Source organism: Dermacentor silvarum, chromosome 4 (genome assembly GCF_013339745.2).
Source record: "Dermacentor silvarum isolate Dsil-2018 chromosome 4, BIME_Dsil_1.4, whole genome shotgun sequence".
NCBI classification, from domain to species: Eukaryota; Metazoa; Arthropoda; class Arachnida; order Ixodida; family Ixodidae; genus Dermacentor; species Dermacentor silvarum.
In genome coordinates, this window is record NC_051157.2 from 115830250 (window position 1) to 115857639 (window position 27390).

The 27390-nt window shown below is 43.5% G+C and overlaps 1 protein-coding gene across 1 annotated transcript; it reads right to left on the reverse strand.

Annotated features, from left to right (window-relative positions):
• Nucleotides 1-247: 247 nt before the first annotated feature.
• LOC119450558 (DNA replication licensing factor MCM3) lies at nucleotides 248-27366 on the reverse strand. Its single transcript, XM_037714053.2, has 18 exons — nucleotides 27184-27366; nucleotides 26979-27091; nucleotides 26430-26552; nucleotides 26265-26350; nucleotides 25156-25286; nucleotides 23998-24236; nucleotides 22742-22847; nucleotides 21523-21653; nucleotides 17707-17861; nucleotides 17258-17466; nucleotides 14930-15019; nucleotides 11346-11430; nucleotides 11118-11247; nucleotides 9654-9804; nucleotides 8479-8708; nucleotides 6537-6637; nucleotides 3413-3509; nucleotides 248-690 (listed from the first exon to the last, which is right to left on the reverse strand). Exons 1-18 carry the CDS (start codon nucleotides 27253-27255, stop codon nucleotides 489-491), a joined length of 2451 nt encoding a protein of 816 aa, XP_037569981.1. The 5' UTR covers nucleotides 27256-27366; the 3' UTR covers nucleotides 248-488.
• Nucleotides 27367-27390: the final 24 nt, after the last annotated feature.

Below are 27390 nucleotides of genomic sequence, written 5' to 3' on the forward strand. Positions count from 1 at the left end.
TGTGCTGAGATGTGCATGGCCTAATCTTCGAGACAAGAATATGAATACTGGTAGGATCAGCCAGGTTGCCCGAGAACAGCTGACAGCAGATGTGATGTGCAAATTCTTGCTCTCTACACCAGGTTGTTTCAACAGATACTGTATTAAGGCAATGCGTTTTGGTGGTAACTTAGCTAGTGTACGTCCACTGCATTACTGTTTCATCTGAGAAGAGACCACATATTCACGTACGCAACTTTATTGTAAAAAAAAGCGTAGAACAGTTGTAAAATACAAATATAAAATTCTTGTTATAAACAATGGGTGCACATGATTACAGGGAATAGATTTGCCAAGCCTAATTGCTTGGAATTTTACACTGTGCTTAACGCTTCATTCAGTAATCAGGTGCACAGAATTAACACTTAGTGTCTTGTGGCAACAGAATGGCAAGATGTAAACGTAGCATATTACAAGAGATGTACATGAGCGCCTCCAATGGAGGCAGCTCAGATGAGGAACACAATCTCGTCAGAGAGCATGACCTGGTTGTCGTCCATCATGCGCTGGACGGCGACGTCGATCTCCTCCTGAGTGAACGGTTCCACGTGCTCTTCTTGGGCCAGGAAGTCCATGATGTTGGACATGGGCTGTGACTGCGTGTGCGTGTCCTTGAAAAGCTTGCCCAGGAGGTTGCGGAACTTCGTCATCCTGGCATCAGCACATGCAGAGGTGCATCCAACATTATTAACGAAAGGCTCCTTCATACACTGTGAAACACCACTTAATTTCAATCTCCAAAATGACGCTTGTCACCAAGTGTTCTTCCATGCTAAACTAGAACTACAGCTATAAAATCCAACGGAGAATAAATGGCACACAACGATGACGCAAGGAACCAATGTGAATAAGAAAAAGACAGGGTCAAGTGGGACTGGGTTAAAAATGAGATGTTTGAATGTTCATCACATTGTGTGTCTAATTTGCCGATGCGCAGATATCAGCATTAGAAGATGACTGAAAAAGTACACTGGACAGCACACCAATATATTTTCTAAACACGTCTGCCTCATGCAAGGATACCTCTGAGGCATCGGGTTCAGCTTCCGGTTTGGTCAGACACGGCCATTCAGTACCTATGACAATATCCACGTGGCTTTCGTAACCAGCGTCAACAGTGCTACTGCTGATCTGCAGGTCACTGCCTGCTATCATAGCAAAAACTGTGTGCTATCTGTGCTCACATCTGACCAAGTGCTGCCAATGGCAAGCTGAAAATCCGAGCCATCAGTGAAAGACAGCACTTCTTCGAAAGTGTGAGCCTGTCCTGGCTAGAACCTTTAACCCTCTGAGGGGCACAATTCTTTAGAGAAACGAATCCCCCCAGGGTCTAATTTTTTACTGCAATGTTAAATTCTTCCGAGTGACTCATTTTGAGAGAAAACAAGTAAATACTTATTTTAGGGAGCATTAAAGCGACAAAAAAAAAAAAAAAAAAAAATTAACGCTTGCACTATTATACAAAATGTATCGTTCAGAAGTTATATCAACTAGCATTCCAATTTTTTCTTTACAAATGTAATAAAAGTCGCACAACTTCACTACATGTTTCGGATACATTGCGCACAACCAGGGCACATATTTTATCATGTTCTGTTTCATTCTCCATTCTTATCATTGGTAAAAGGCCAATCCCAGCAAAGACGACAGCACGGCAGCCTTCAAACTAAAACCAATAACGAAGGGCCAGAACAATGGAAAATGAAGTAGATAGTTAGAGAATAGGGCTCCACGAAAGTGTGGCCAAGGCACGCCATGTGAGTGCCTGTATACAATCTCAGTGATCTGCGCCCACCGGAAAAACAAAGCAAAAGCAAAGTGAAAAACTTGGGAGTAATCAATTATTTGATCACTAGATGAGATTCTATCAGTTTTCACATGCCTAGCAAAAAATTATGCATGCACGGCAGAATTGCTGGTTTGTGAGCGCCCGCCCACCTTTGAACAATCACCCACCTACCTAAGAGCCCTACGGGCGAGCGTCTCGCGGTAATACTCCCAAGAGATAAAAAAATGAGATAGCAGTTCGTGCTTGCGACGCCCTTAACTTGAAATGACAAGCACGACAATGCCAGCGTGAAACGTGAACACGTGGCAACAAAACCAGATGAGGCGGGATCATTCCTAAACCACCACGGTGGCAGCCACCATAGAGCGAAGCGAAAAATTAAGTCTAGCAGAAACCAAGAAGTGGCACTACAATAAGAATTTTTTTTTTTTTTACAAGGCAGGGGAAGCACATGATACCAAAAAATGCATGAAAAGTTTGTTGTTGCTGTACATGTACGTTTGTAGGCATTTGGCACTTGTTTCCGCCACCGGTACATGCACAGCGGTGACGTTGAGAGAGTGACGAGCCAAGAAAAAAAAAGGGCACACTGAGGTCACATTGCTTGCAAACATGAATGGCTCACTGTCTACCCACCCCTTAATCACCTGTTAGCATTAAATAGAAAGTTATGTCTTCACTGGTCAGCTATTTGTACTCTTTTTCTTGACTAGAAAAGCAGTGCTCCACGCTTTCATAGCCACTCTAGTGCATCTGTTCACCTATCAATGGCGGCACAGGTGCATGCGTACACATTAGCTGAGGCTAAATTATTTGGTGTGGGCCATTTTATGAATCAAAATCATGAAAAGGCATGATTAATCGCATGGTGCATGCACCATCACTAGCCAAATTGTGAATAAAAAATTGCCCGCCAATCCACCCTGTGAAGGTGGTTGGAAAGCAAAGCTTTTTACGCCACCCTCACGGTGACTGCGGCGCACTTGATATTTCACACACTACAACGTAACTTTAACCACGGCCTTTATTATTATTTACTTCACAACAATGTTCACTACTGCTTTATGATCGGTGTGATATACACTACTAGACTACCCCATAGTGGGGTAGTCTAGAAAATGAACCGAAGCAGTTACTAGGCTGGAAGGGTTTCGAATGACGTCAATCCTCTTTCAAGCAGCTGCATAAGCTTTGCAACAGCTGCAATCTAATCTTACGGACCGCGCCGAGCCTGTTTCCGTTGTTTGCCCGCAGCCCTTGTCATCCATCATGTTGGCTCATCACTTTGAAGCTTGTTTTTGTGGTTTTCCTTGCGAAAACGAGTGCTTAGTTGTACGCTGAATGCCTGAATTCAAGTAAGCTATACTGCTATACCTGCAATTGTTAGCGGTTCGTCGGGATCGTTTTTTGATTACAACGATGGACACGACAGAACCCTTGGCTGGTAGAGGTACAAAGCTTCGCTTTAAAAAAAGTCATAATAAACCATCCGCACAGCATGGGACTCGTCTTGTATTTAAAAAGCATCTTGAAACATTGTAAGCATTTGTGTGGTAGCTTAGATGAGAAGCACGAGTTACAAACCTTTGCGTGGAGATTGCTGCGGCACTGTCTCTGAGATCGGCAGCCCTCGACGTAGATGGCTCGTCCTTGCGAGGTCTCTTTGGCCGCACTGTTTTGTCTGCAAAAGTAGTCAAATTGAGGTTTTAGAACCACTGCCACTAAGATTCTTTATCAGTCCCACTTCATGGTGTATGTAACAAAGATGGACCCTGTTTCTGTAACAAAGGCACAGTAACAATATAGTGTACTAGAATACTGGAAAGTGTAGGTGGGTGGAGAGCGAGCTGTTTCAGCAATGACGCTGTCCGCAGCAGACGTGCTGAGCATACGTTGTTGGAAACAAACAACCTGTGTGTCTAAATGCCTTGCACATTACTTAAAGACAATACAAATACATTTTTGTCTCGGAGACATGGATGTCCTCTTTCAAGTTTATTCTACTATGAACCCATTTGCTCGGTGCTTCATAATTAACAGTGTTGCATGGTCTTGCATTGCGTGAAGCTCATGCTCTGCACACAAAGCGCAATACACAAAGCATGTCGGAGTTATGAACTGTGAAGTGTTAATGTGAGACATTTTATGTAAAAATGAATATTAAAGCTTCGATAATTGGAAAAGTCAAGAATAAGCAGGTTACACAAAAGAGTTTGAACACATGTACGTGAAACTTAGGGCAAAGTTCAAGCAAGAGCTGGTATCCGAAGCAGCAAAAAAGAAAAACATGCAAATATAACGTCAAAAATAACATACAGAAACCTACTTCATAAGCACAAATACACATAATGAATGAAGAAAAATGTGAGAAAGGATTTATAGAAAATAAAAACAGCCTAAACAAATCAAAGTGAGCCTCGCAATATCTCCAACTAACTAGGCTGCTTGCTTGCACCCAACCTTTTCATTGCTTCTTTTTTCATAAATGAGCTCTGTATCTACCGCGTTGAAACATTGTAAGCCCCGAATGTGTTTCTCGGCCTTTCACACATATTGCGATGCAACTTGTACAAGTAACCTGACATCCCAATTGTAGCTTCGAAATTAATTGAAGCTGTTGCAGAGATTTGAGTGGTAAAGTAACATTGCATATTTATAGAGGCCAGAAATTCGGGAGGGGACACACAGGGACAAGGAGAAATATGGTTTTACAAGGTCTTTAAAGCACATTCAAATAAACTTGACTTTCTCAAACAATCGCAATTAGTTGCACCTTCTCATATTTAGGTGTGTAACCTTCTCTCTCTGAAGGCTGTTTCTTTTTGTATCGGAAACATTGAAAAAAAACAAAAACAAAAAAACAAGGAGGTAGAGACAGAGAGAGACAACGAAAGATTACATACTTTACATGCAAGTTTTCTTTTTTCTTTTTTGCACAGCAGGCAAGTTTTAGTACTCCTACCCTTTGTAAATATTCTTGAGTCAGACATACTTTGGGCAATGTTCTTTCTTATGCTAAATAGCAATGTAAAAGACTCTTCAAGCACACTTAGCAGTTCTGCAAAATTAGATGATGGATAAAAACGACTGCCATAGTCAAACTACAGAGAATGAGACAGCAAGCAAATGGGAGAGGAAAAGTGTCGTAGCACGTCAGTCGTAAACAGTGCCTTCTGCGACTAACATTGCTGCGGCTACCTTATCGCCTCCGTTCAGTCATGCCACAGACGGCTAACTTCCCAGTACTCCAATTATACCATAGTAACAATGACAATCTCAGCTACAAGGAATAGGCTACTGCAACCAGAAAAAGCTTATGTGATGGCTTGATATTAATTTTCCACATATTAACAAAATAAGGGCTGTCTCGTTACACTGCTCAGAATTATAAAAAGATTTTTCTATTTTCAGCAAAACAAGCTGTTTCCATTTACAAGTCTGAACGGTAATTGTTCAAATTGCTAGATAAGTTCACAATGAAATACAGCCTCAGAAAAACAGTACATGGACAAAGTATTGTTAAGCGTACTAGCAGTTGGACAAGTTGCAATGCCTTCATGTCTGGAAGTATAGCGTGAAAAGATGTATGGAGAAAGAGACGAATGGATGATACCAGTGCTACTCATAACCCACGTCTTATTGGATTGCTGTGATTGTATAGCCTTTGCCAAAAGAAATGAAGCCACTACATGCATGATTTCAGCCATTTCTATTACCAGCACTTTAAGAAAAAGAACGGACGAAGACAGTCAAGAATGCCGATAACGACCAATAATGTCAAGAATACTGGCCAATAACATCATTTAGAACTAGCCCAACCTTATGCATTAGATTGGTTCTCCGGACACTGGGCGGCCAAAGAAATGCTGCCCCCTGATCCGGTTCACTGCCCACCCCTTTGGAGGGGGACTCGGCAATCAGAATGGTCAATTTGGTCAAACATTCCAATTATTTTTTCCCCCGAGGTGTTCCTTTTACGGGGGGAACACTAAAAAGAAATGTGAAGCAGAAAATGCATTTTTATAGTGTTCTGTCAACAAAAATTGGGTTTGCAATTCACATGCATTTTGACAGCGGCAAGCTGTGCATTTTTTTATTTTGTAAATGCATCCCAGAATTGCAAAATCGTTGAACGTACCACATTCAAAATTCTCAAATGGTTGTACCAGAAAAAGAAAAAACACTCATTAGCGTGTGTACACCCCCATTTTTTCCTTTTTCTTGACGAAGGCTGTATGTAATGAGCCTCGACGTGCAAGTTTTGCATGTGTTGTCCGAGCTTTTCATTGCTTTCATGTTGTCAGAGCAGTGCTAGTGATAAATTAGTGCTCTTGTTCCACTGTACTATCATGGACAATTGGAACACCCAACAGGTTAGGGCTTACTAGAAGATATTTTTTCGTTTCCGATTTCGCCAATTCGTGTAATGTCTGCTTGACTTTGGCTTGGGCGCCTTAGTGCTAGGCCTGCACCAATGGTGACTGGTTAAGTACTAGTACAAGATTGTACTCATAGAATTTGTATTTGGTGTTTTGCTTCATAATTTCTTGTACGTGTTTTATTCATCCGTGATGGCACAGTATCTCCAGCTGAAATACAGCAACAAGCCTCGTCCAGACACAGCAGTTATATTGTGGTGCTTTGCGCATTATAAGCATCAACCAAACATTGCTTGCTGCCTTATACCAAGCCTGGCTGTAATGCTCACCTTCAGGTTCCTCACTGCCCTCTTCAAAGTCGTATGGATCATTAGTTTCATCACCGGATTTCTTTTTTGGCTCTGTGCTGGTAGTCTTCTTGCTGGTGCCACTGCACAAAAAAGCCCAGAGAGGCCAGGGTGAGTGATCATGAAAGGAACTGGTAAATTAAATTCAAAAGCACCGTGTCTTTTTTTACGAAAAAAAAAAAACCCAATCTCAAAAGGACTTCATTGAAGATGCTCTCAAAAAGGTTCAGGCAATTTTTTTGTTGCTTGAAACAACAACACTTCAGAACAATACAGATGGTACGCTAACAACCAGGGCAAAGTCTGCACCCTCTTGCATTGTCTCCTGCGTTTACATCCGAATCTGGCATGTTCGTTCTAAGGCATACAAATTTCAGAACCCCTTGCAGTGCGCTTTTGGACACCAGCATTTTTTTGTCCTAGGTGAGGTGGGTTACAGAAAGCGCATTCAAACATTGCAATCGAAAGGAACATAGAAAGACATCCACATAGAAACAAAACTGTAATGCATTTTACTTTAGTTACATCCACAACGGTGTGTGGTGATGTCATGCGCAAGCATGCTTGTTGACGAGTCCTGCTGAAGAGAGTTTGCCTGTCTCAATTCTGCACAGTGCTTTCTTTAAGATCAAAATGCCGATGCACCTGCACCGCACATGCTGGTGCTCGAAACCACACTATTATGGCCCGACCTTCTTGCGATTTGTCTATAAGTTATTACTGACAAGATACTATCCACCAAGAGTGTTCTGAGAAATTGTGCAATGACTTAACGGCTGAAACTTCAAAACCTCAAATTAACGAAATTCACAATTTAACCAAGTTTTTGTGCAAGTACAACTGCGCTATATCGAGGTTCAACTATATTCACAAGAATTTCAGTCAGCCCCATAATTTGCACAGATGTTTCTGTCAGTTGTAAGCCCACCTACAGTACCTTCAAGATATTTGTGCAAAGCATTGCAATCAGTGCAACCGAGTTAAAAAAAAAAAAAAAAAAAAAAAAAAAAGGGGGGGTTTAATGGCACAGAATGCTGAACCATGTCTTGATAAGGTTAATCTTGAACCAAATGTGAACTGTTAACAGTTTATCAACGTGATGGCAATCATCAATGCACTGGAACGTGCTCAATGTGGCAACCCACACAATCAGTGCATCCCCCGTTTGTAGATAGCATCAGGGTATTGTGACAGACCATAATCTATAAATCCGTTGTGAGGATGAGGCAACGGTGCTGAGTGAGCAGCAGTTATGCTAATACAGTCCACGCTCGTTACAATGGGTCTGCATACAGCACATACTTCTGGATATAAAAGACCATTCTTCTCCCTTAGCTTTGTCTTCCTGTACAATATCAATGCAACACATTTTGCTTTTATTGGACCGGTCTAACAGACTAGCAGCTCCAACGGACAAAATTTTCCAGAAATTTCGTCTAGATCAGAGTCCTTTTGACTGGTCCCAAAACTTCAGGCCAAGTTTGCCACAAGGACAAAAGCTGCCGCTAAAGGCACCACTGCAGACTAAAATCACCTATAATCAGCTAAATTCGCCAAAGTGTTGTAGGCTTTCTTTGGGAAATTCCACTGCAAATACTTGCTGTCAGTGTTTTATGGCCACATTTTATAGCTGTTTCACATTCTGGTCTTTCTTTGACTTGTGTAGTACCAGCACAAAGTGCATGCATGTTTTCCGTTTTGTCTGTGGACCCGTTTGTGTATCGTTCCGACTTGAGCTCATCTACAGTGCCTAGCACCAATGACGATCTTTGACCTTTGGCATACTACGAAAGGCTCTGTGGCTTGTTAAGCCTGAACCCACGTTGGTCGGTACTCCTACGAGTATACGAGACGACACAAACGGTAGCTTCTTCACGCTATGTAATCCCACACTCGAGCTAAAGAAGCATGTAGGCCCTCCTACCTGGATTTATCGTCATCATCATCATCGCCACCTTCATCTGAAGAGTCGCCCTCATTCTTCCTCCTGCGCTTGCGGGGCTTCTCGAGGACACGCTTAAAGTAGGCGAACTGCACAAGCTGAATGGCTGCCTTGGCGTCCTCAGGTTCCACTGTACGCGAGAAGCGAGCCTTCGCATGTGCCGTTGACAGACGAATCAGTGTTTCCAAGGTACGAGCTGTCACGGGTTGTGTCTGCAAAAAGGAAGTGTCAGGAGTGTGAAGGGGTGGTCAGCAGATGGCAAAAGAAACAGCTTGCACACCAGCAATGTGACCTTTCGCATGTAAACCTTAACTCAAAGGACATGGGGAAAAATGTACTTATGAAAAGTGGCTTGTGCTAATACCACTAAGGCTTAGGTAAAAGCACAACTAGAGGTGGCCACAAACGTCGCCTGTTGTACTGCATGCTTGCTTGTGTCCACAGTGGTCAAGCTGATAATTCAAGTTGATAATTCAGACATAGACTTGAAAGGTGACAAAGCACTTGTGCAACAATCACATGATCAGGTTAAACTTAGCAAACTAACAATTAGTGTAACAAGCAATTAAGAACTTCAGGATGAAGAATGCATCCTTGGAAAGTTACGCATTTGCTCATGACATAACTCTCCCCTTGACAACATGGAGCTAAGAAAAAAGGTATTGCAAATGTAAGGAACAAGAAAAAAAAGAAAAAGAGAAAAAAGCACTGTATCACACAATAGACCAGGGCAAGAAAAGCATACTGCAGGGTCATGCACTACCCAAACATAGTCTAATTCCATGTGCAAGAGGCTCATGTAGCCCCTCCCTTGCTACACAGGTGAGGTCGAACTCCTCACGAGATTAGACATATTAAAGATACTCGCAAATACAGCATGCATACTAAATAAAGATCTGTAGGCTTTCCTACAAGCTAACTTGCAGGTTGCAAATCGAGCAAATTGGTAATGATCCATGCAAGCACATGTTTTGTGTTTTTTTACAGGTCCCTGTTAAGTGGTGCTGTTGAATATAGATGAGTTCATTCCTTCACATATCACAGCGCAAGTGCCAATGTATGAAGGACAATTTAATTTTTGCAGCTGACATGGGCTAAACCTTTCATGTAGCCCAAAGAAAATTGAGAAAAGAAACAAAAGAGAGAAAGCAATGTACCCTAGCAACATCCGTGTTTTCAGTGTCAAAGGAGCGCAGCCGAGCGTACTCCTCAGCTATCTTGTCGCAGGCGGCTTGTGTCAGAGTCGGCTTGATGCCCTTCGCGATGTGGATGTATTTCTTCATGAACTCTACGCTGATCGTCTTCTCCCTGGAGACACAAAGAAGCAGGCATTCCACACCGATGCTTTACAACATCAAGGCATCTATATATATGGCAAATCTCTCAAGTTAAAGGAGCACCACAGCGTTGAAGCACAAATGGAAAGGGTGTGAACGCGGTGATATTCTTCACCACCTCCTTCCTCTTCCGGCACTCGCTTCCCCCGCGGCTACAAACATAATCTTGCCGATTTGACAGACAGGGCATCTACATAGGCGTCTCACATATTTTTTTTATTTACAGAAGCTCTTCTACACGCTTCTAACATTTGAAAGAATGATACTTAGCAAATGTGAAGGTTGGGAAACATGAGATATTTTAATTTGATACTGAAATTGCTCTCGATATACCAGACCCGATGCCATAGATATTATGTGATGTCAGTACACAAAGTCGAGCAAATTTTCCTCACGTTGCATGGCAATAAGGCTAGATGTGATGATATTGCTTACGAAAAATCTAACAAGAGCACTGCACGCATTTCTTTTGGCTGCACTGATGTCTGGCAGCTGTAGCAATTGCAGGAACAGAGTGAACTTGTGTATTATGTCATGACATATCCAGTCGCCGAAACCAAAACTGATTTTGAGAGACAAGTATTATGATAAAGTATGTAGGCTGTTTTCATGCTTGCCAGTAGTATTATTTTTTAAGTTTGTGAGGGCTGAGGCCTACACAAAATAATGATAAGTAATACATATCATGTCAGTTAACGCCTTGAAAGCTTATTAGCACTGCACACATCACTTTCACAGCAACATACATTATCCTTTAAATTGTGAATGTCCCCTTTCTTGTTCTTCCCCTTTCCATCAAGTCCCAATTTTGCATGTACTTGCGCAAGCCTTTCTCGTTTCTAAACATAGTGACCCTGCCCACTTGCTGTTGTATGCACCATAAGAGACAGACTACAAAAGCTGATGCGCTGGCAGGCAGCCATAAATATAGAACCTCTTACAACCTACAACTATTCTCTCAAAAACCTAAGAAGGATCATTCTACGTTATACTCTTGGCCATGTTGTATGGTACATGCAAATATAGTAGCACATATGTTGCTACTACTTAGGGCTTATGGTAGTGAAAGCGCAAACCAGAACAAAGATGAAAGGACTGAAGAGCCATCCCTCAATAATGTCTCACGAGCACCGATTTTTGTTTGTTTGTTTGATTACTATTCATTCATCTATACGCACTGCTGCCCTACAGTGGCTAGGGCAGGAGCAGGGAAGACAATGTTAGGTGATGTTACACCATGAATCGAATCTAACTAGCTTGGCTTGCAGACTCAATTTTACTTACGTCCTGCGCTTGGAGCCATGCAGCAGCACGTCGTGCTTCTCGTAAATAGGCGTCTCCTTGTCACTGTCTTTGTCAAGCTGATCTGGGTCGTGTGTTGTGAGCAGGTCTGCTGTACTTCGGATGGGCAATGCTACATGGGTGCAACAGGACAACAAAGGTTACAGAGCTCTCATTTGAAATGTGAAAGAGCCATGGTCGTGCAGTTCCAAGCAACGAAGTGTCACTCACGTTCACCATCCTGCTCCCCTGGGTTTCTGTACTGGTGTATCCGGACAACGTGGTCTGCAACTTCTCGATCACTCTCTGGATCCATCTAATAATGCCCCGTGACAAAATGTGAAGAAACAGCGTTGTGTGTAGTAGTAGTAATAGTAAATGGTCATTTATCAATGTATGCAAGGGCTGGGAAGGGAATTTCTGCTGGCACCATTGTAACTGTCTAGCTTTAGTGGCTGATACTCAAATGGCAGCTTTGTCTACTGTAGCTACTACTTTAATATGGCATTACATGCACCAAAATTACAGTCACGTCTTTTGATGATTATCTAAGAGGTAAAAGAAACAATGAGGGTGGGCTAGTGGCAGAGACTACTGTATTTATTTTAATTTAGGCCAATAGCATTTTTAAAACCATGAGTTAAGAAAATTTTAGGTCAACTTACATTCTAGGAGTTCCTTAGAAATCATTGGAAATGAAAAAGTGACGCGCTGTATAAGGCCATTTTTTTGTGTTCTCGATTGCGAATGTTTGCACTGGAAAACAGTACGTAAAGGAATCACATCGACTAAGTTCTACTGTAATGGCTGACCGCCTAAGCTGCAGTGCTCATCGTATACCTCCCGGTTAGTGCGTACCATGATCACTTTTTGCCATCTAACTTCGCCATCTCAATTCGCAATGTGGCTAACGTCATGCTGCGCCACAAAGTGCAGAGACCAGTCTACTAAACATTTGCGGCTTTGGTGCGGTTGAGGTGATGCCTCTATGGATAAGCATCGCTGCCAACCATATTGCAATAAACATATTCAATTTCCTGGTTGGTAGCATGTGTGGCGCAGTGCTGTTGGAAGCATACTGCATGCTTTTAATGACCCAAAGGTGCTGCCAATATTTGCCAAATGCTGCCCGAAGTTGCAGCATTGGCTCAACAAGTTATGTTTTGCAATAGTGCACTGCCTGTATAATCAGGAGTAGCGCGGACGTGAAGAAACAGATGCTTGCACGAACGTGTCCAAGCGTACTGGTAAGAGGACACAATGTGCGCTTAATAGGTGACATGCTGCACATGGCTAACGACACGGGATGATTGGCACCACGCAGCAGCAAGTACGGCGTGCAAAGAAGTGCAGCTGGTTCTCACTCAGTTGAGTGCTATACAAGCACACACACGCACACACATCGAGGAAAGCTCAATGAGTCAATACATTGTCCACTGTGCTACTGCCCTCCCCTACCAAAGTTTAAAAATGGTGCTTGGTATCGCCTCTCCTTATCACAGTGCTGTTGGAGAAGAAAAAAAAAAAAAAGGGTGCTCTCCAAGTGGCTATTTTGATATACATTTACTGTGACATCGCATTTCTTCCTTTGTTGGCAGAAGTGCATGTAAGGAGACACAATTTTGTAGTTGCCCGCTAGTGCGTAGTGATGACGCAATTCTGCCAGGTGCATACTAAAGAGGTGTAACTTCACACAACTTCTACTTTAAGCAGACTTTCAAGCTGTAATGTTTCAAGACAAAAATTGGTGCTAAAGTTCGAGTAAATGAGGTAGAAAACAATCTTGAATGGTTCTAAAGGAAAGCCTTAAAGTTTAGCATAAGTTAATTGTTTACGATTTCTGTCTGAGTAAACGAATCCTAATGATATTCAGTCGCATGTAATACAAAGAATTTAGCAATCCTTTCTTTAGAACTTCAAGCAAACAAAATAATTTGCAGACAGAATTTACAGACACTTGTGGGCTGCAGACTTCTGATCAGCCCCAGCCACCAGGACTGACAGAGCACTACATCAAAAGCCAGAGTGCTTCGCTCCTCACATACAGTAAAACCTCGATAATTCGAACTCGGTTAATTCGAAATTTCGGTTAATTCGAAGAATTTGAGCGGTCCCGTCATTCTCAATGCAAATTCTACCGGATAATTTGAAAGGCCCGCGCGGCTCTATTCGGATAATTCGAAGTTTCCGGCTAGTAGCAACGTGCGGCGGTTAGGTTAGGGCGCTCCGTACAGTCGCCAACCGATTTTCCGAGCTCGTGGGGACTGAAAAATAGTCCGGAAAACTCGTTCGGCCGAAAAAAAAAGTCATTAGTGCGGCTTAAAAAAAATCTTTAATAATGCCCTGCCTCATACTACGCTTGGAGAGGATCGCCTTGCTTGGATTTGCGCAACAATGACGTCGTCTCCGTGTACAGTCGACACGAACGCCACCGCGTTGGCGATCTCCGCCAACGGAGTTCGCCCAAGAAACGAGCTTCGCACCGCTTAGCTCTCGCGAAGGTACAGGAGGTAGCGCCGATCACTGAGACATGGGTCTCCGAGACACCTGCTCGGTGTACACGCCACGTTCAAAATAGCAACCGAAACTTGAGAGAGAAAAAGAAAAAAAACTCACTGAAATAACACGCATGGTGTCAGCGCGCACGAGCGAGCGCGGCCGCCGCAGCCCACAGCGAGCGAAGGTTCGTGTGGTCTATCGCTGCAACGGAAACTGAGCGGCGAGAGCACAGCCCATACGAAAGGTCAGAGCCGTCTGGAGATCGCTTTCAAGATACGCTGCGCGCGAGAAACCGCTCCGGCGCTAAGTACGCAGTTGTTAGAAGAGTAGAAGTCCCCCCCACCCCCACGGCCTTTCGCACGAGGGAGGAAGTCGCCTCCGCCGTGCGTTCGCTCTCCATGAAAGCGCGCGTCCCCCGGGCGCTGTCACTCGCACATACGGCGGGCGCGCGGCGATGATTTTATCGCCCTAGGACTTTGTATGGATCCTCAGGGCGGCGACGCCGACGGCGAAAATCCGCTTGAAGTGTCCATATAATTACTGTCGCAATAATAAAAAAAAAAAAAAAAAAAAAAATCCCACAATAAATGGTTACAACGATGGCATGGCCTCCGAGACTGGAGGATTGCGCGAGCTCTCTATTGATAGCGCGCGTTCTAATCTTGGAGGCTATTCAGCGAGCCACTGGAATTCAAGCCAGTGCAAAATTCAACATGGCGGCCTCCAAGATTGGGTAGCGCGGCTAGGAAAGAGCGATTTAGTCCGCAAAATCGAACTTTGGGGTCTCAATTCGTCCGAAAAATTGGGTGCGAAAATGCATGAACTCAATGGGAACCCTGATGGTGCATTTTTGAAGTCAAGCACCACCACGCCCGCTTTCGCGGCAGTTATCGATTCCGTGTACATCGTCCGCAACTTTGTTGAGTGCAGTGCGGGTGATATTTGTATGCTACGTTTTTTGAGCCAGCTGGAGAGCATGGCACTAGGGGCGGCGAACCAGCGCGCCAAGTAATCCCGCATCGGTGATTACTTTGAGTAATTTTTCTCGGACATGGAAAATAAAGGCGATTTCTGTTTGCGGCAAGTTCTTGCTTGTTTTCTTTTTTTTATTATTCATTTCGGTTAATTCGAAAATCCGCTTAATTCGAAGAATTTTCGCAGTCCGGCGACCTTCGAATTATCGAGGTTTTACTGTATCTCTGTTTTGACACTAGAAGCTTTGTGACATAATGGATAGGTTTACTAAAACAGCTGTTGTTTAGACTGTATTAATATGCAACACCACTGCTACTCCCTACATTACAAAAGCAACTAACCTTGTCAAGCATAATGAACAGCATGTCAAAACGAGATAGCAGAGAATCCTGGAGGCCAATGTTTTCCATTGGCGACTTGTACTGGTCATACTGAAAAAAGAAAGAAATAACACAGCAATGAACACAGAAATTAACTTCCTGTGCCAAATATTATCAAAGTGGAACTTGTAATGATTTAATAAAGTCTATCATCTCCCTCAAAAGGACAGGACCAACTGCTGGCTATCAGCTGATGTTCTACTGGAACAAGCGTTTCATATATAGACGTCAAGCTTCCTCTCATGCACGCTCATGACAATGACACCGTCATCGCACCACTATCTAACAGAACACACTGGCATCAAAATATTTTATACCTGCCAAGTTCAAGATAGTAAGTTTATTGTCCAGAAGGGTCAGCGATGGCTGGCTCACGTACACACTTCAAACTTTTTTTGGTATACAGTGCCTCCATTAGCATCTTTGTTATGGAACAGTACTCGTGTTCGATCGAACTGCGCTTCGCACATGCAGCTCTTATAATGAGCAGCCAGATGTGAATGGTTGTCCAATTTAAAATTGTGTAGACACTCGCTGAGACGTTTGTTCAGACATCTTCCCGTCTGCCCTATGTAATTATGAGTCCATACCAACTAACCCGACTTGCTCTTCTTTCCTTTTTCGCTTGTTTATTTATTTCACACTAACTGATCTAACCACGATCCTTTGTCATGGCATTCACATTGCACACGTGTTAAAACATTGTGAAGAAAGGAGCAGAAAACAAGCAGGCAATCCATGTTTCAAGAAAGAGTGCACATCCTGTGGCCTGATTGGGAGATGAAGACAGATGCTGTCCTACCGTGGCTGGACACTGCGAAAGCTTGCGTACGCCACAGTATGTCTCCCCGTTAAGGAGGGCGGGTTCGCCGTTTTACCCAAGGGTATTTACAATGAAAAAGCGTTGGCAGTGGTTAATAAGAACTTTGTCCCCGTAAGGAAATGTGAAGTGCGCGTTAAAACCAAGTTTGTCGAGTTTTGTAAGCAGTTAGACCTCGGCAGGCTTGCCAGGGACATTTCTAACAGCAGAGGAAACACCTTGAGGGTTTTTTTCACTGCCAAGACACACAAGCCCGAAGTTCCGTTTAGGACTATTGTTAGCGAAGAGGGATCGTGGCAGAAGTGTCAGCCAATTTTTGTTAAAGAAGCTCAAGACGCTTGTTGTGAACGACCTATTTCTTGTCAAAAAATCAGCCGCAGTAGCACAGTTTTTAGAGGGAAATGATCATGTTGGTTTCGGTTTTTCTGTAGACGTGCAGGACTTGTTTTATTCTGTCCCGCAGAATCAATTGTTAGTGTGTGTCAAAGAGAGCATTGAAGATAACGGTGACATATCCTTCCAGAACACCGTCGGTGTGTCCATTGACAACTTTATGTCTCTATTGCAGTTTTACTTGAACTCTACTTTTATTGTATTTGACGATCAACCCTTTTTGCAGCGCGATGGCATCTACATAGGGTCTTGCATAGCCCCTATTCTTTGCGATATTTTTCTGGCCAAGGTGGACGATGCACTAGAACAGGTGTTTAATGGGGGGCCGGTTTTAAAAACCTTTAGGTATGTTGACGATTTTTTAGTGCTTTTGAAAAAGCAGTCCTCCTCCACCTACTCCTCTATTGTAGGTGAAGTTTTATCTTCTTTTAGCAAACATGGACGAGGGTTGTGTTTCACCCATGAGCTCCCGGATTCTTCTATTTTAGTTTTTAGACCTTAAAATCACGTTCTGTGAAGAGCACGTTTGCTATGGATACTACCCACGGGCTAAGAAGGAACTGCTGCCCTATGACTCGGCACATTCCAAGACAATTAAGAGAGGAATAGCGGGGACGTGTATGGAATCGGCTCTCCAAAAATTGCGCCCACATCAGATGACGCCTAGTTTTAATAATCAGGTAAGCCGTCTTTTGGCTGCAGGGTTCCCCGTCTCGGTCTTGACCGCCGTTTCTGAAACCCTCCTTCAAAAATTCAAGCGTGGAACGGGAAGTACAACGGCGGAGGATCATCGGAAGGCACGACATGAGACATGAGACATTAAGACATGAAAGAGATCATGCAAGCTGTTGGGCGCCATTGAAAAATCGCACAGTAAAAACATGCCTTTTCAGTACACTGTATGTTATTACAACCACCCAGTAATGATGCCAGTTACTTTTGTTAATGCAGACACGTTTAATGTTTCTTTTAAACAAACAAAAGCATTTGCTTGCGGAAACACGCTTACTGTCCCATTAGCCGATAGTTTCTTTAATAACTTTGTTAGCTACTTCTACTAATTCAAGCTGACTCACCCGCCCATACACAGGATTGGCTGCAGCCAGTACACTACAACGTGCATTCAGCCTCGCGTGGATGCCCGCCTTGGAGATGGTGACACGACCTTGCTCCATGACTTCGTGAATGGCCGTGCGATCCATGTCTGACATTTTGTCAAATTCGTCAATGCAGACAACACCTCTGTCAGCAAGAACCATAGCTCCAGCCTCCAGACGTCTGTCCCCTACAAGAGGAAAAGATTAACACAACACTTTTGAGCTGAACATTCAAACTGTATGTTAATCCATTACAAATGAAAGCACTCTCACGGTCGACAGTGAAGTATATTTTATAAGAGGATAGACTATGCGGCTTGCATTTTAACCCCTGCAGCACCTTGAAATAAATGTAACTGCAGTAGCTCACCACATGCAATTGGCAATAACCTCCACACTGCAATGCACCCGTTTTCCAAGCCTCTTACCTGTCTCCTGATCAGTAGTGACTGCTGCTGTGAGACCCACACCAGAAGAACCACGTCCCGTAGTGGCCACAGCCCTTGGTGCCGTGTGAAGGACATATCGCAGTAGCTGAGATTTGGCCACCGATGGGTCGCCGATAAGCAAACAGTTGATGTCACTGCAAGAAAAGAGCAAGAAAAAGCCAATGTTGATGCTATCAGTATATCACACCCAAGAAAATATTTCCTTAAAGGGGTCCTGAACCACCCCTCGAGCTTGGTGAAGAAACACAGTCTGCAGATAGCATACGCTGCTGTGAACATTTCAGCGGAATTTTGCAGTCGTGCATGGCACGTGGAGCTCGCTAGCGGAACGTGAAGTCACCTTTTTCTCAAATGCTCGCTTTTCAACAGAAGCCTGCTCCTCACTCTTTTCTGGATGCTTTATTTCGTAACATAGCAGATACTCATACGTGGCTGCTATTGGTCAATAGCCGACATAAATCGAGAAGGGTGTTTGGATCAGTGCGCTTCTCCCTACTGTTACTGTGTATATTTATGGATGCAGTTTAATAAACAGGCTGAAGTAAGCGAAAATCTGCTTTTGAATTTCGATAATAATTACATACTTCCGGAAGAAGCCGACCATCATCTGCTCACATTCGGCCGTGACTGCCCGCATAGGTATTAAACTTTGGCCATCCTGCTTATCAGTGTTGTGGCCGTCAGGTCTCGCTATTTTCGACTATTTTTGAACACTATATATAGCTTCGAACCACGTGAAACTTAAGGCCAGACCATACACAAGCTTGCCAGCAAGCACTCAGTCCTGGTTAGGCACTTTGGCAGACTTCACTTCATATTGAGCTATTGATAGCACTTCAAAATGCGCAAGTTCGATGTGGCTACTATCCGTCGGTCAAGCTGGTGCAGGACAAAGCCGTTCTGCACTACGTAACACGACCAGACTGGAGCATATGAGTGCGAGCACACACTCAAGCCCCGTCGTACACAAAGCAAACGCTTCACATACGTACTACAGTTACATGTAGCCGCGGTTTGCTATGTACCATAGATACCACGGCAGCAACGAGACCGCTGACTGAGTGCACTGCGGCTCGCTGAGGACAACCGCGTTTGGCATGTCGTAGGTGGCAAAATCGGAAATAGTTGCACCTATGTGAACATCCAAAATCGAATTTGAACTGTGCACCACGGTGACGTTCAGTAGGCGGAGCGTTGTGGGCACACCCCACTCCGCCGTAGTGTTTGCAGTGCAAGGCATGGAAGAGGGAGCAGAAGCACCGCATAGGGGTTGTTTGATTGCCAATAACTCCGCTTCTGCTGAACGTATTGAAGTACTTTTTGCAGCAAAGTACAGTAAAACCCCGGTGACACGAACCCGGCTGGTACGAATTTCGGTGTGATACGAATCCGTAACATTCCCCGGCCGAAATACATTGCTCACAATACGAAAAAAAAAATCGCCTGTTCCGAACGTGTTGCCGCGCTGCTACGGATCATATGAACGCGTGACCAACAGCGGCGGCGGCCGAGCCAGCGGGGCCACCGGCACAGACAAGCCGGCACAGCGCGGATCTGGGCGGGATCCATAGTTGCTACGCAACCGACTACGTCACGAGGCTGCGCAATCTCTCATTGGTCCCCACGTCGAGCGGACCGGACCACATCACAGCCTAGCCGATGCTTAGAGAGAAAGTAGACGAGGACCGCTGCTGCAACGACGACCCGAGGCCTCAACTGTCAAAACGCTCCCTGCACTCGACGTACTCAGGCATTCAGTGGCGTGCGAAAACATTCCCAAGATAACGTGCGGGTACTTATACGCCTTTCAGAAGGCGATCGTTGACGATTTTGACAAGAAGAAAACGCCCCGTTGATACGTTTTTCAAGGAACCGCGAAAAAAAAAAGCGAGAAAAAAAAAGCCGCAGTTTCCCCTGTAAGGTGAAGCAACGAAAATGCAGCAGCAGCAGCAGCGAGCGAATTGACCTTTGCGCTGTCTCTTGATTCTACGCGAACTAAACATGGGTGTTCTGTGACTAAATGTCGAAGGCACATCACATACGAAGCTACTGGCACTAGGCGCACGTCGCAAATCGCTTTCAGGATACGGCACCCGCGCGGTGCGTCATATCTTCAACGTGCCGGTCGCTTGTTGCAACGCATCGGTCGCTTGTTGCAATGTACAAGCTGGCTGCACCACTAAATTTACGTGACCGCCACATTCAAACGCAACGTAACATGCTGGTACATTATAGATTGGCAAAGTATCACGGGGAACGCCCGGTTATTCGAGCGCGAAAGCATTTGCCCGATGGTTAATTCGAACATACCGCGAACCGAAAATGCTCTCAGCAGCGCGCCAAATCACGTGGCGGCGCCTCCGACCGGCATTGCTCCGACACCGCCATAGAGCAAAAGCTTAGGCGAAACCACTCAACGCCGCGCGGAGAAAGAAAAAAAAAAAAAATGGTACAGGGCCCCTTTAAACCAAAGTTGTCAACAACTGAACCTAAACACCTCTGTTTATGTCCTCAGATTTAAATTTTTTTAGTTTTTAATATTATCACACAAGTAGTGATGCATGTTGTCATGTGTGCCTCTCAATCACATGTTTCACGCATTGTGCCCCCCAGGTGTTCCTATCATATTTCCACCTTCATTCAGTACATACTAGGCTGCTTAAATTTACTGAGCAACGTTTGCTTTTTTCAAAAATTTATTTATTAAGCAGTGAGCATTTCCTTATGTCCCAAAACTTAACACGGATAGACAACCCAACAATATACAACGAGTTCTCTGCCAGGATAGCCATCTACAAGTGCACGCAATGCACGAAGCCACATGATGTCATGTTCTATCAGCCAAGCTATATGGTGTCAAGTTTTGTATCTAGGACAAAAAAAAAAAAAAAAAAAAAAAAAGCTTTTTATGAAAGTTTTGGTGCTTCATTAATGCCTGGAAAAAGAAAGAAGATTTCAATTGTTTTAGACCTAAAAAATATGGCTGCCAAGTTTTATTGTATTGCCTAATGATCAATCTAGGGTGTGCAGTTATACTCAAACCCCAAGGAACAGTCAGTGCCAAAAGTTCACGGGTAGTGGGTTCCACTATTAAGTTGAATTTTCCAGCTGTTTTTGATCATAGCGACAAAACCAAACAACGCTGTGTAGGTTGGATATACTAGTACTAGCATATACTAGAACTGGCAATTCGAATACAGACGATTTCTGTTCATTCAACATTGATGTGAATGACGGAATTGGTTTATTTATTCGACAGGTCAAATTAAGAGAAGCAGTAAAAAAAAAAAAAAAAAAATGTCCAAGCACACTTGTGCATTACTTGGCAGTACCAGATACCACCATGCCTCGAATCTAATGTGCACTCAATTTCGTTACAAGAAAAATGTAGCAGGCCTCCCACCTTGGTTATTAGAAAAAGATGAAAAGCTGCACAGTCCAACCGTCACAGAATGGACATTTATCTACATGCCCATCGTTGATAATCTTGGGCAGCCCTTTATTGCTACGGGCCACAGCGTGTTCCCCGTGCAGTCTGTGTTTGATACTCCACATTTCTTGAACAACTCTACAACCACTGTGAATGGTATGGTAGCCCACACATTGCACGTATTTTAACTGTATCACCAGTTCAAGCCAAAAGAAAAAGAGAAGGAAAACTTAACAAAGAGCACAGCTTTGTGGCTGCTTCGTTTGTGAGATTCCGCAGTCTGTTAACACACGAAATCACAGGAGTGCAGCCTCCCCAGTGCTGGCTCTTCACAAGTACAAACACATCGACACAAAGCCACTGACCCTCTCAGCCTGGTTCCATTGGGAAGAACCTTTTCTACACCTCCCAGAAGAAGACACAGCAGCGCCCTTTTGATGTACTCGTGGCCGTGGATGGAAGGGGCCAGTGAGCGAGCCAAAATCTCAAAGACATCCTGCAGAGAAACGTACAAGAAATTAATTCTAGTCACATTCAGTCTGATCCAATTTGTATGCAAGAGTGAGTTTAAAAGATGTAGAGTTCCGTATGTTATCAGCGCTGGTCAAATAAACTCACTGCTTATGAACTGACGCTGTGGTCATGTAAAAATGATGTGTATTTCAATGTGCAAGAATGCCCGTTAATTCTAATGAGTAAGTGTTTGTGATGGTTAATTCGAGCATATCACACCGCTGGCCACGTTTCCAGCAGTGCACCAACTCATGCGGTGGCATCTCCGACCTAGCAGTGCGACCACGCGCCTGGTGCTACTCTCATCTGAAGTACCATATTTTGGAGCATATAACCCTCATTAAAAATTCAACAAAATTTATCAGTAAAGATGAGGTGCGGATTATATGAATTTCGCCTCAAGGTGCAGCTTCAGAGCAGTGAAAATTTTGCCTAGAAGTGCGGCTCCACGGCAGCACGCACCACACTGCAGTGAAGCCACACTTCTGATGCAGCGTTCTGGTTACTCGCGTTAGCTCAGTGCACATGCGCCGCCTAATGCAGTGCAATGCGTAAGTTAGTGAGCTTCCACCAATTCAAATTCTGTTTAACTCAACAAATATCCAGGCCCCTTCAAGTTTGAATTATCGAGATTTCACTGTACTAAGCAACTAAATATGTGCACTGTAGTTCAAGACATGAAAGTAAACATATTGAACGAATGAATGAACAAATTAAAACTTTGTTGAGAAGAACACATTGCAAAAGAGACTAATAATCTTAAACACAGCCAGAGAACCAAACCACACAGGACAAGCGCATCCTGTGCAGTTCTCTAGCATTGTGTTCATCACAATATGGTTCAACCGATTTGTCCAATTTACCATTTAGCTACAAGTAATGACTTTACACTTCAATAAAGTACACTTGACTTGTACATTCATTAACCCTGATACTTGTATATGTCCGCATTTGAATATTTAACAAGTAAATGTGTAAACATTTGGGAGGCTGTCCAGTGTAAATAGAGCAGCTGATAATCGCACCCTGTTACAAATAGTAGCTGCACAAATATCCCTGCAAGTTACATACCCCCTTCTGCTTGCTGATGGCCTTGCACTTGTTCACATCTTCAACGGAAATATTTGGAGCCACTTCCTTGCTCAACAGACGAATGTTGTTGGAAATCAAAATAGACCTGAAATGAATGCAAATTAACATAACAGATCATTGAGCTATGAAGCATAACACTTTCTAGAACGATACAGCACAATGAAATGGTGCAAATGTGTAAAAATAATCGCTTTTAGGTTTTACTCATAAGCGAATAAGCACAGATGGATAGAACAGTTCGAAAGCAAAAGCTTTTTCGTTTGAAATGTCATGCGGCTGAACTTCTATGACCAGGAGCAGGTTGCCGATATACATCACATCTTTGTTTACATAAGAAACATTGTCACTAGCGCATAAACACATTAGTCACAGACCTTTGCATAATGTAAAATTCTGTGAAGGTTGGTGCTGAATTTAGCATGGTTGGCTGCGCTTTGAGCAGAAACACTAGCACAGTTACAAGGACTACCTGTACCCAAGTTTGTGACATCAGCAATAAATATAACACGGTTCACTGCAGTGAACAAGAAGAAGGGGAACCAAGGCGGCCAATTTTTCTTTGTTGCAACCATGTGCAGCCAACAGATTATGTCGCCAAGGAAATCATCGGAAAATTATTCATAGTTTTAATTGAAGCATGGAAATGCATGGAAATAACCGGCTAATAAGAAATTAAAGTTGAAGAAAAAAACAACTTGCTGCTGATGGCAAGTTGTGTTTTCATCCACTTTCATTTCTTATTAGCTTGTCATTTCCATACTTCAATTAAAACTACAAATAATTTCCTCTACGATTTCCTTGGCTTAATATGTTAGCTCACTGCAGTGTGATACTCCTGCAGTGTTTAAAATTAAGAGTGAATTTTATTACTGCAATATATATATATATATATATATATATATATATATATATTGCTTCCGATTACTACTGTCACGAAGAACACTGTTCTATTATTGTTCTATGTATCACTTTTGCAATGTAATTACAAGCCAAGGTCATTTGGGACCTGTCAACCTGCAATTGTGGCATTTAGCCCAGCTGACCATCCAGCCTATGTTTGGTCAATAAACAGACTGACACAAGTGTCTGCACAAGAATTTAGCAAAGGACTACTGCAGGACCAGATATACAGCTGTAAGGCGCACGTAACACACCGAACTGCAAGTGGCCCATAAGCTGCAGTCAAGAGATCTCCAAATAGGTCAATGGCTAGGTCAGAGCAAAATCCAAGGTACCGGAATGTGCCAGTGGTGAATCCTCCCTGCTTTCCTGGCAGGCAGCGGTAAGTGCCAACGACCTGCACTCTATCTCCGGGCTTGCACTGGTCGACCAGGTCTCCATCCACAACCGCATCGACAAATCGAGGCAGCTGACCAGCGGGGGCCTTTTCCGGCATTTCCTGAATGCTTATCGTCTGGTGATCCTTGTACAGTGAGAGCCCATACTCTGTCTCCAGAAGGTTGCCGTCCTCATCCTATCAACAAAGTTCAAATCAAAAGTCACTCATCACCTCAAACAACAGCCTCGGAGGTACAGAAACTAGTACCAATTCTGGTAGTACTTGCTGGTGGGCTAATTGGTGCATGTCAAATAATAATGACCAAAATTAATTTTAAACTGTTGACAGGATCTAAAAAAACGGATTCTTGGTATTTATCTGCATTCATGCTTCACCAAGTTGTCATGCAGTTGCAGGGTGTCTTCTGTGTCACTTTTCCAGAAATCCCAAATGTTTAACGCTTTCCCCTAACCATTTGAGTGAAATATACATTACTGAAGAAGTGGCAAACCATAGCATGCCCATCTATTGAGAAGCAACACTATGTATATTTCTAATAAGCACACACACACAAAGAAGAGCACTGCCACACAATGCTAATCATTAAATGCTTTCCTGACCAGTGCTGTGTGTTTCCATTCACGGTAAAAATATAATCTGCCAGAAGAGCCCTTTTCGCTGAAACAGAGCCTTAAAGGAAAGTCAACACACAGTACCTTGCAAATTGTCCCTTACAACTGGCAAGTACTCTTGATTTTGTTCTTTCTTGTTATTTCACAGTTAAGGTTTCACATTTTCCCTAACTTTTAGCTTTCTAGACTCCTTGACAACTGACTCAGCACATTGAAGCTTTGTACTAATTTATACTGTGCTCTGTCAGAAAAGAGGCTTGACTTTCCAACAGCTGTTATAAACCAGAGGTGTCAAACATCAGCCCCTGTAGCTACCGTGTCAAATATCAGAAGTGTATTCACCACTTTAACTTGGCTTCGTTTCCTTTTATGAACCTTTAGTAATATAACGACACAGCTCAGCATGCATACCAGCAAGCAGACCCCTTTCTGAGGTTCTCAGTGACCACTGTGACATAGAATGGCAGTAGTGCAGCACCTACCTTTGTAGGATATACTGCGCTTGATGGGAAGGCATCGTAGGACGTGAGATCAGTAAAGTGACGCTCTAAAGTCTTTTGTGTGGCTGGGCAGTAGTGGATGCTGTGCATTATTTTCGGACGCACAAGTGAGCCTGAAAAGACAAAAACAATTCAGATCAGGAACCTGGAGTGGCAAAGAATAACGAGAGACATGAGCTCTGACTTTTATGCGGCATGCCTCATAATGAGATACCTCATTATGAGGCATGCCGTAGTGGGGGACTCCGGAGTAATTTTGGCCACCTGGGTCGCACCTAACATGCACCTTAAAATATAAGTACACGTACGTTTTTTGCATTTTGCCCTATCGAAATGCAACCACCTCGGCCTGGATCGAACTTACTTACAACCTTGAGCTCACTGGTGCAATGCCATAGCCACTGGGCTACCGCAAAGGGTTAAGAGTGCTACAGCGCCTGTGAAATGAATGTGAAGCTTGTTTGATAGTTAAAGCAGTGAACTAAATTTATCAAGTGACGAGCTCCCAATTACTTTACATTTGTGAACTCTTTCAATGACAAATACGAAAATTTCAAGTTTACAAGGAATGGTTAAATAGTGACCACAAATAGTTTTATACCATTTAAAATGGCAATTTCATTTCTAGATGTACCTGTCACTACAAGCACAATGGACAACCATGGTCATAAATGAGTGAAAAGTCGTCAAAATGTCACAAACTCGGAAACTTCACTGTCAATCATGCACGACATAATAGAAGCACACTGATGCTAACTATAACTACCAATCAGTAACAACAATAGTTATCACCAGTACCTTTAAAATGTCTTCTGACCTTCTGTGGTGCATATAACTAACCCATGTACTTCACTAATTATATTAAAGAACATCTAATGTAATTGAAATGAGCATATTAAGTTGAATGATTAGAATGAAGCCATTATTTCCATATCGCTAACTGCTAAACTGAAACAACTGTGTTTTAATGCATTCCACTACCCCGTTCCTGTATGTACGTTGCAAACATGCACTACAAGCACTGGATAATGAAAGGTAGACAATGGTGCACACATCACTTGAATGATCCAGATCGCACAAACGTTACTCACACTTCGTCACAATTCCTTCTACACATACAACTCCACCAAGGTAAGCAGCATGGAGTGTCCGAGGTGTAACGTGTTTGGATCCGAAGCTGGAAAAGAACAAGTCGAATACTGTCAGGGACAAGAGATGCAAAATAGGGAAAACAGAAAGTTGAAACGAGCACACACCTTCCTTCCAAGCCAATATAGTATTCGTCTCGTTCTTTAGCAAGCAGTGGGTCAACAGAGATAACCATTTCCTTGAGTGCCCGCTGAAAGGCGATGATCTCTTCGCTGGTTTGATTGAGCAACCTGAGAAATGAACGTAACACTCAGTAACAGGCACTGAAACGCAGCTACAGAGCATTTTAGCACATTCGGAAGACACGTATATATATATATATATATATCCTTCTTTAAATGCCAAAGATGCAAGGTATAAGATCCAACAATCAATGAATGCAAGCAGGAAAAGCAAAGACAAATCGTCCATGGAGAACGAATTAAGGCACTTCGTGCGAGTCAATGAAAGAAGTGCAGGCGCACGTAAAAAAAGCAAACATATATATTGATCAAAACACTCGCCACAAATTTGACATCGGCACTTTCGTAACAAAAAGAGGCTAGCAAACGTGTGATGAAGGTGCGATATCGCATATGGCGCACCGAATGCGCTGCTCGGGCGCTTTCCCGCGCTATTTGGCGTGTGGGCATTTAAACATTAAAAGGACTTGGTACCCTTTAGCTCTGGCGGCATTCTTCTTGCGCAAGTCATTGACGTTGACAATGATCCTGTGTTCTTTCTTGGTGACCAGATCTTTGACTTTGTGGCTGTAAAATCCTTGATCATCCTGCGTTGAGAGGCAATGCCGTAAGAGATCGCGGACAATGGGGCTGCCGCCGCGCTGCGTGCGAACCGGTCAAGGAGCGATTTCGGACTCACTTCATCGTCTAAGAATTCCAGGTACTCCCGCTGGTACTCCCGGATCCGCTGCTCTGCGTCGGTATCGGTCATTTCGTGCCTAAAGCGCCGGTCTACTTCACCCTAAATACCGCACGATATCCACAACTCCACCAACTGCACCTCACAGCACCTTGGCTCGCAACAGTTTTGGCGCCAAAGAGAGGGGCACGTGACCTGAGCTTTAAA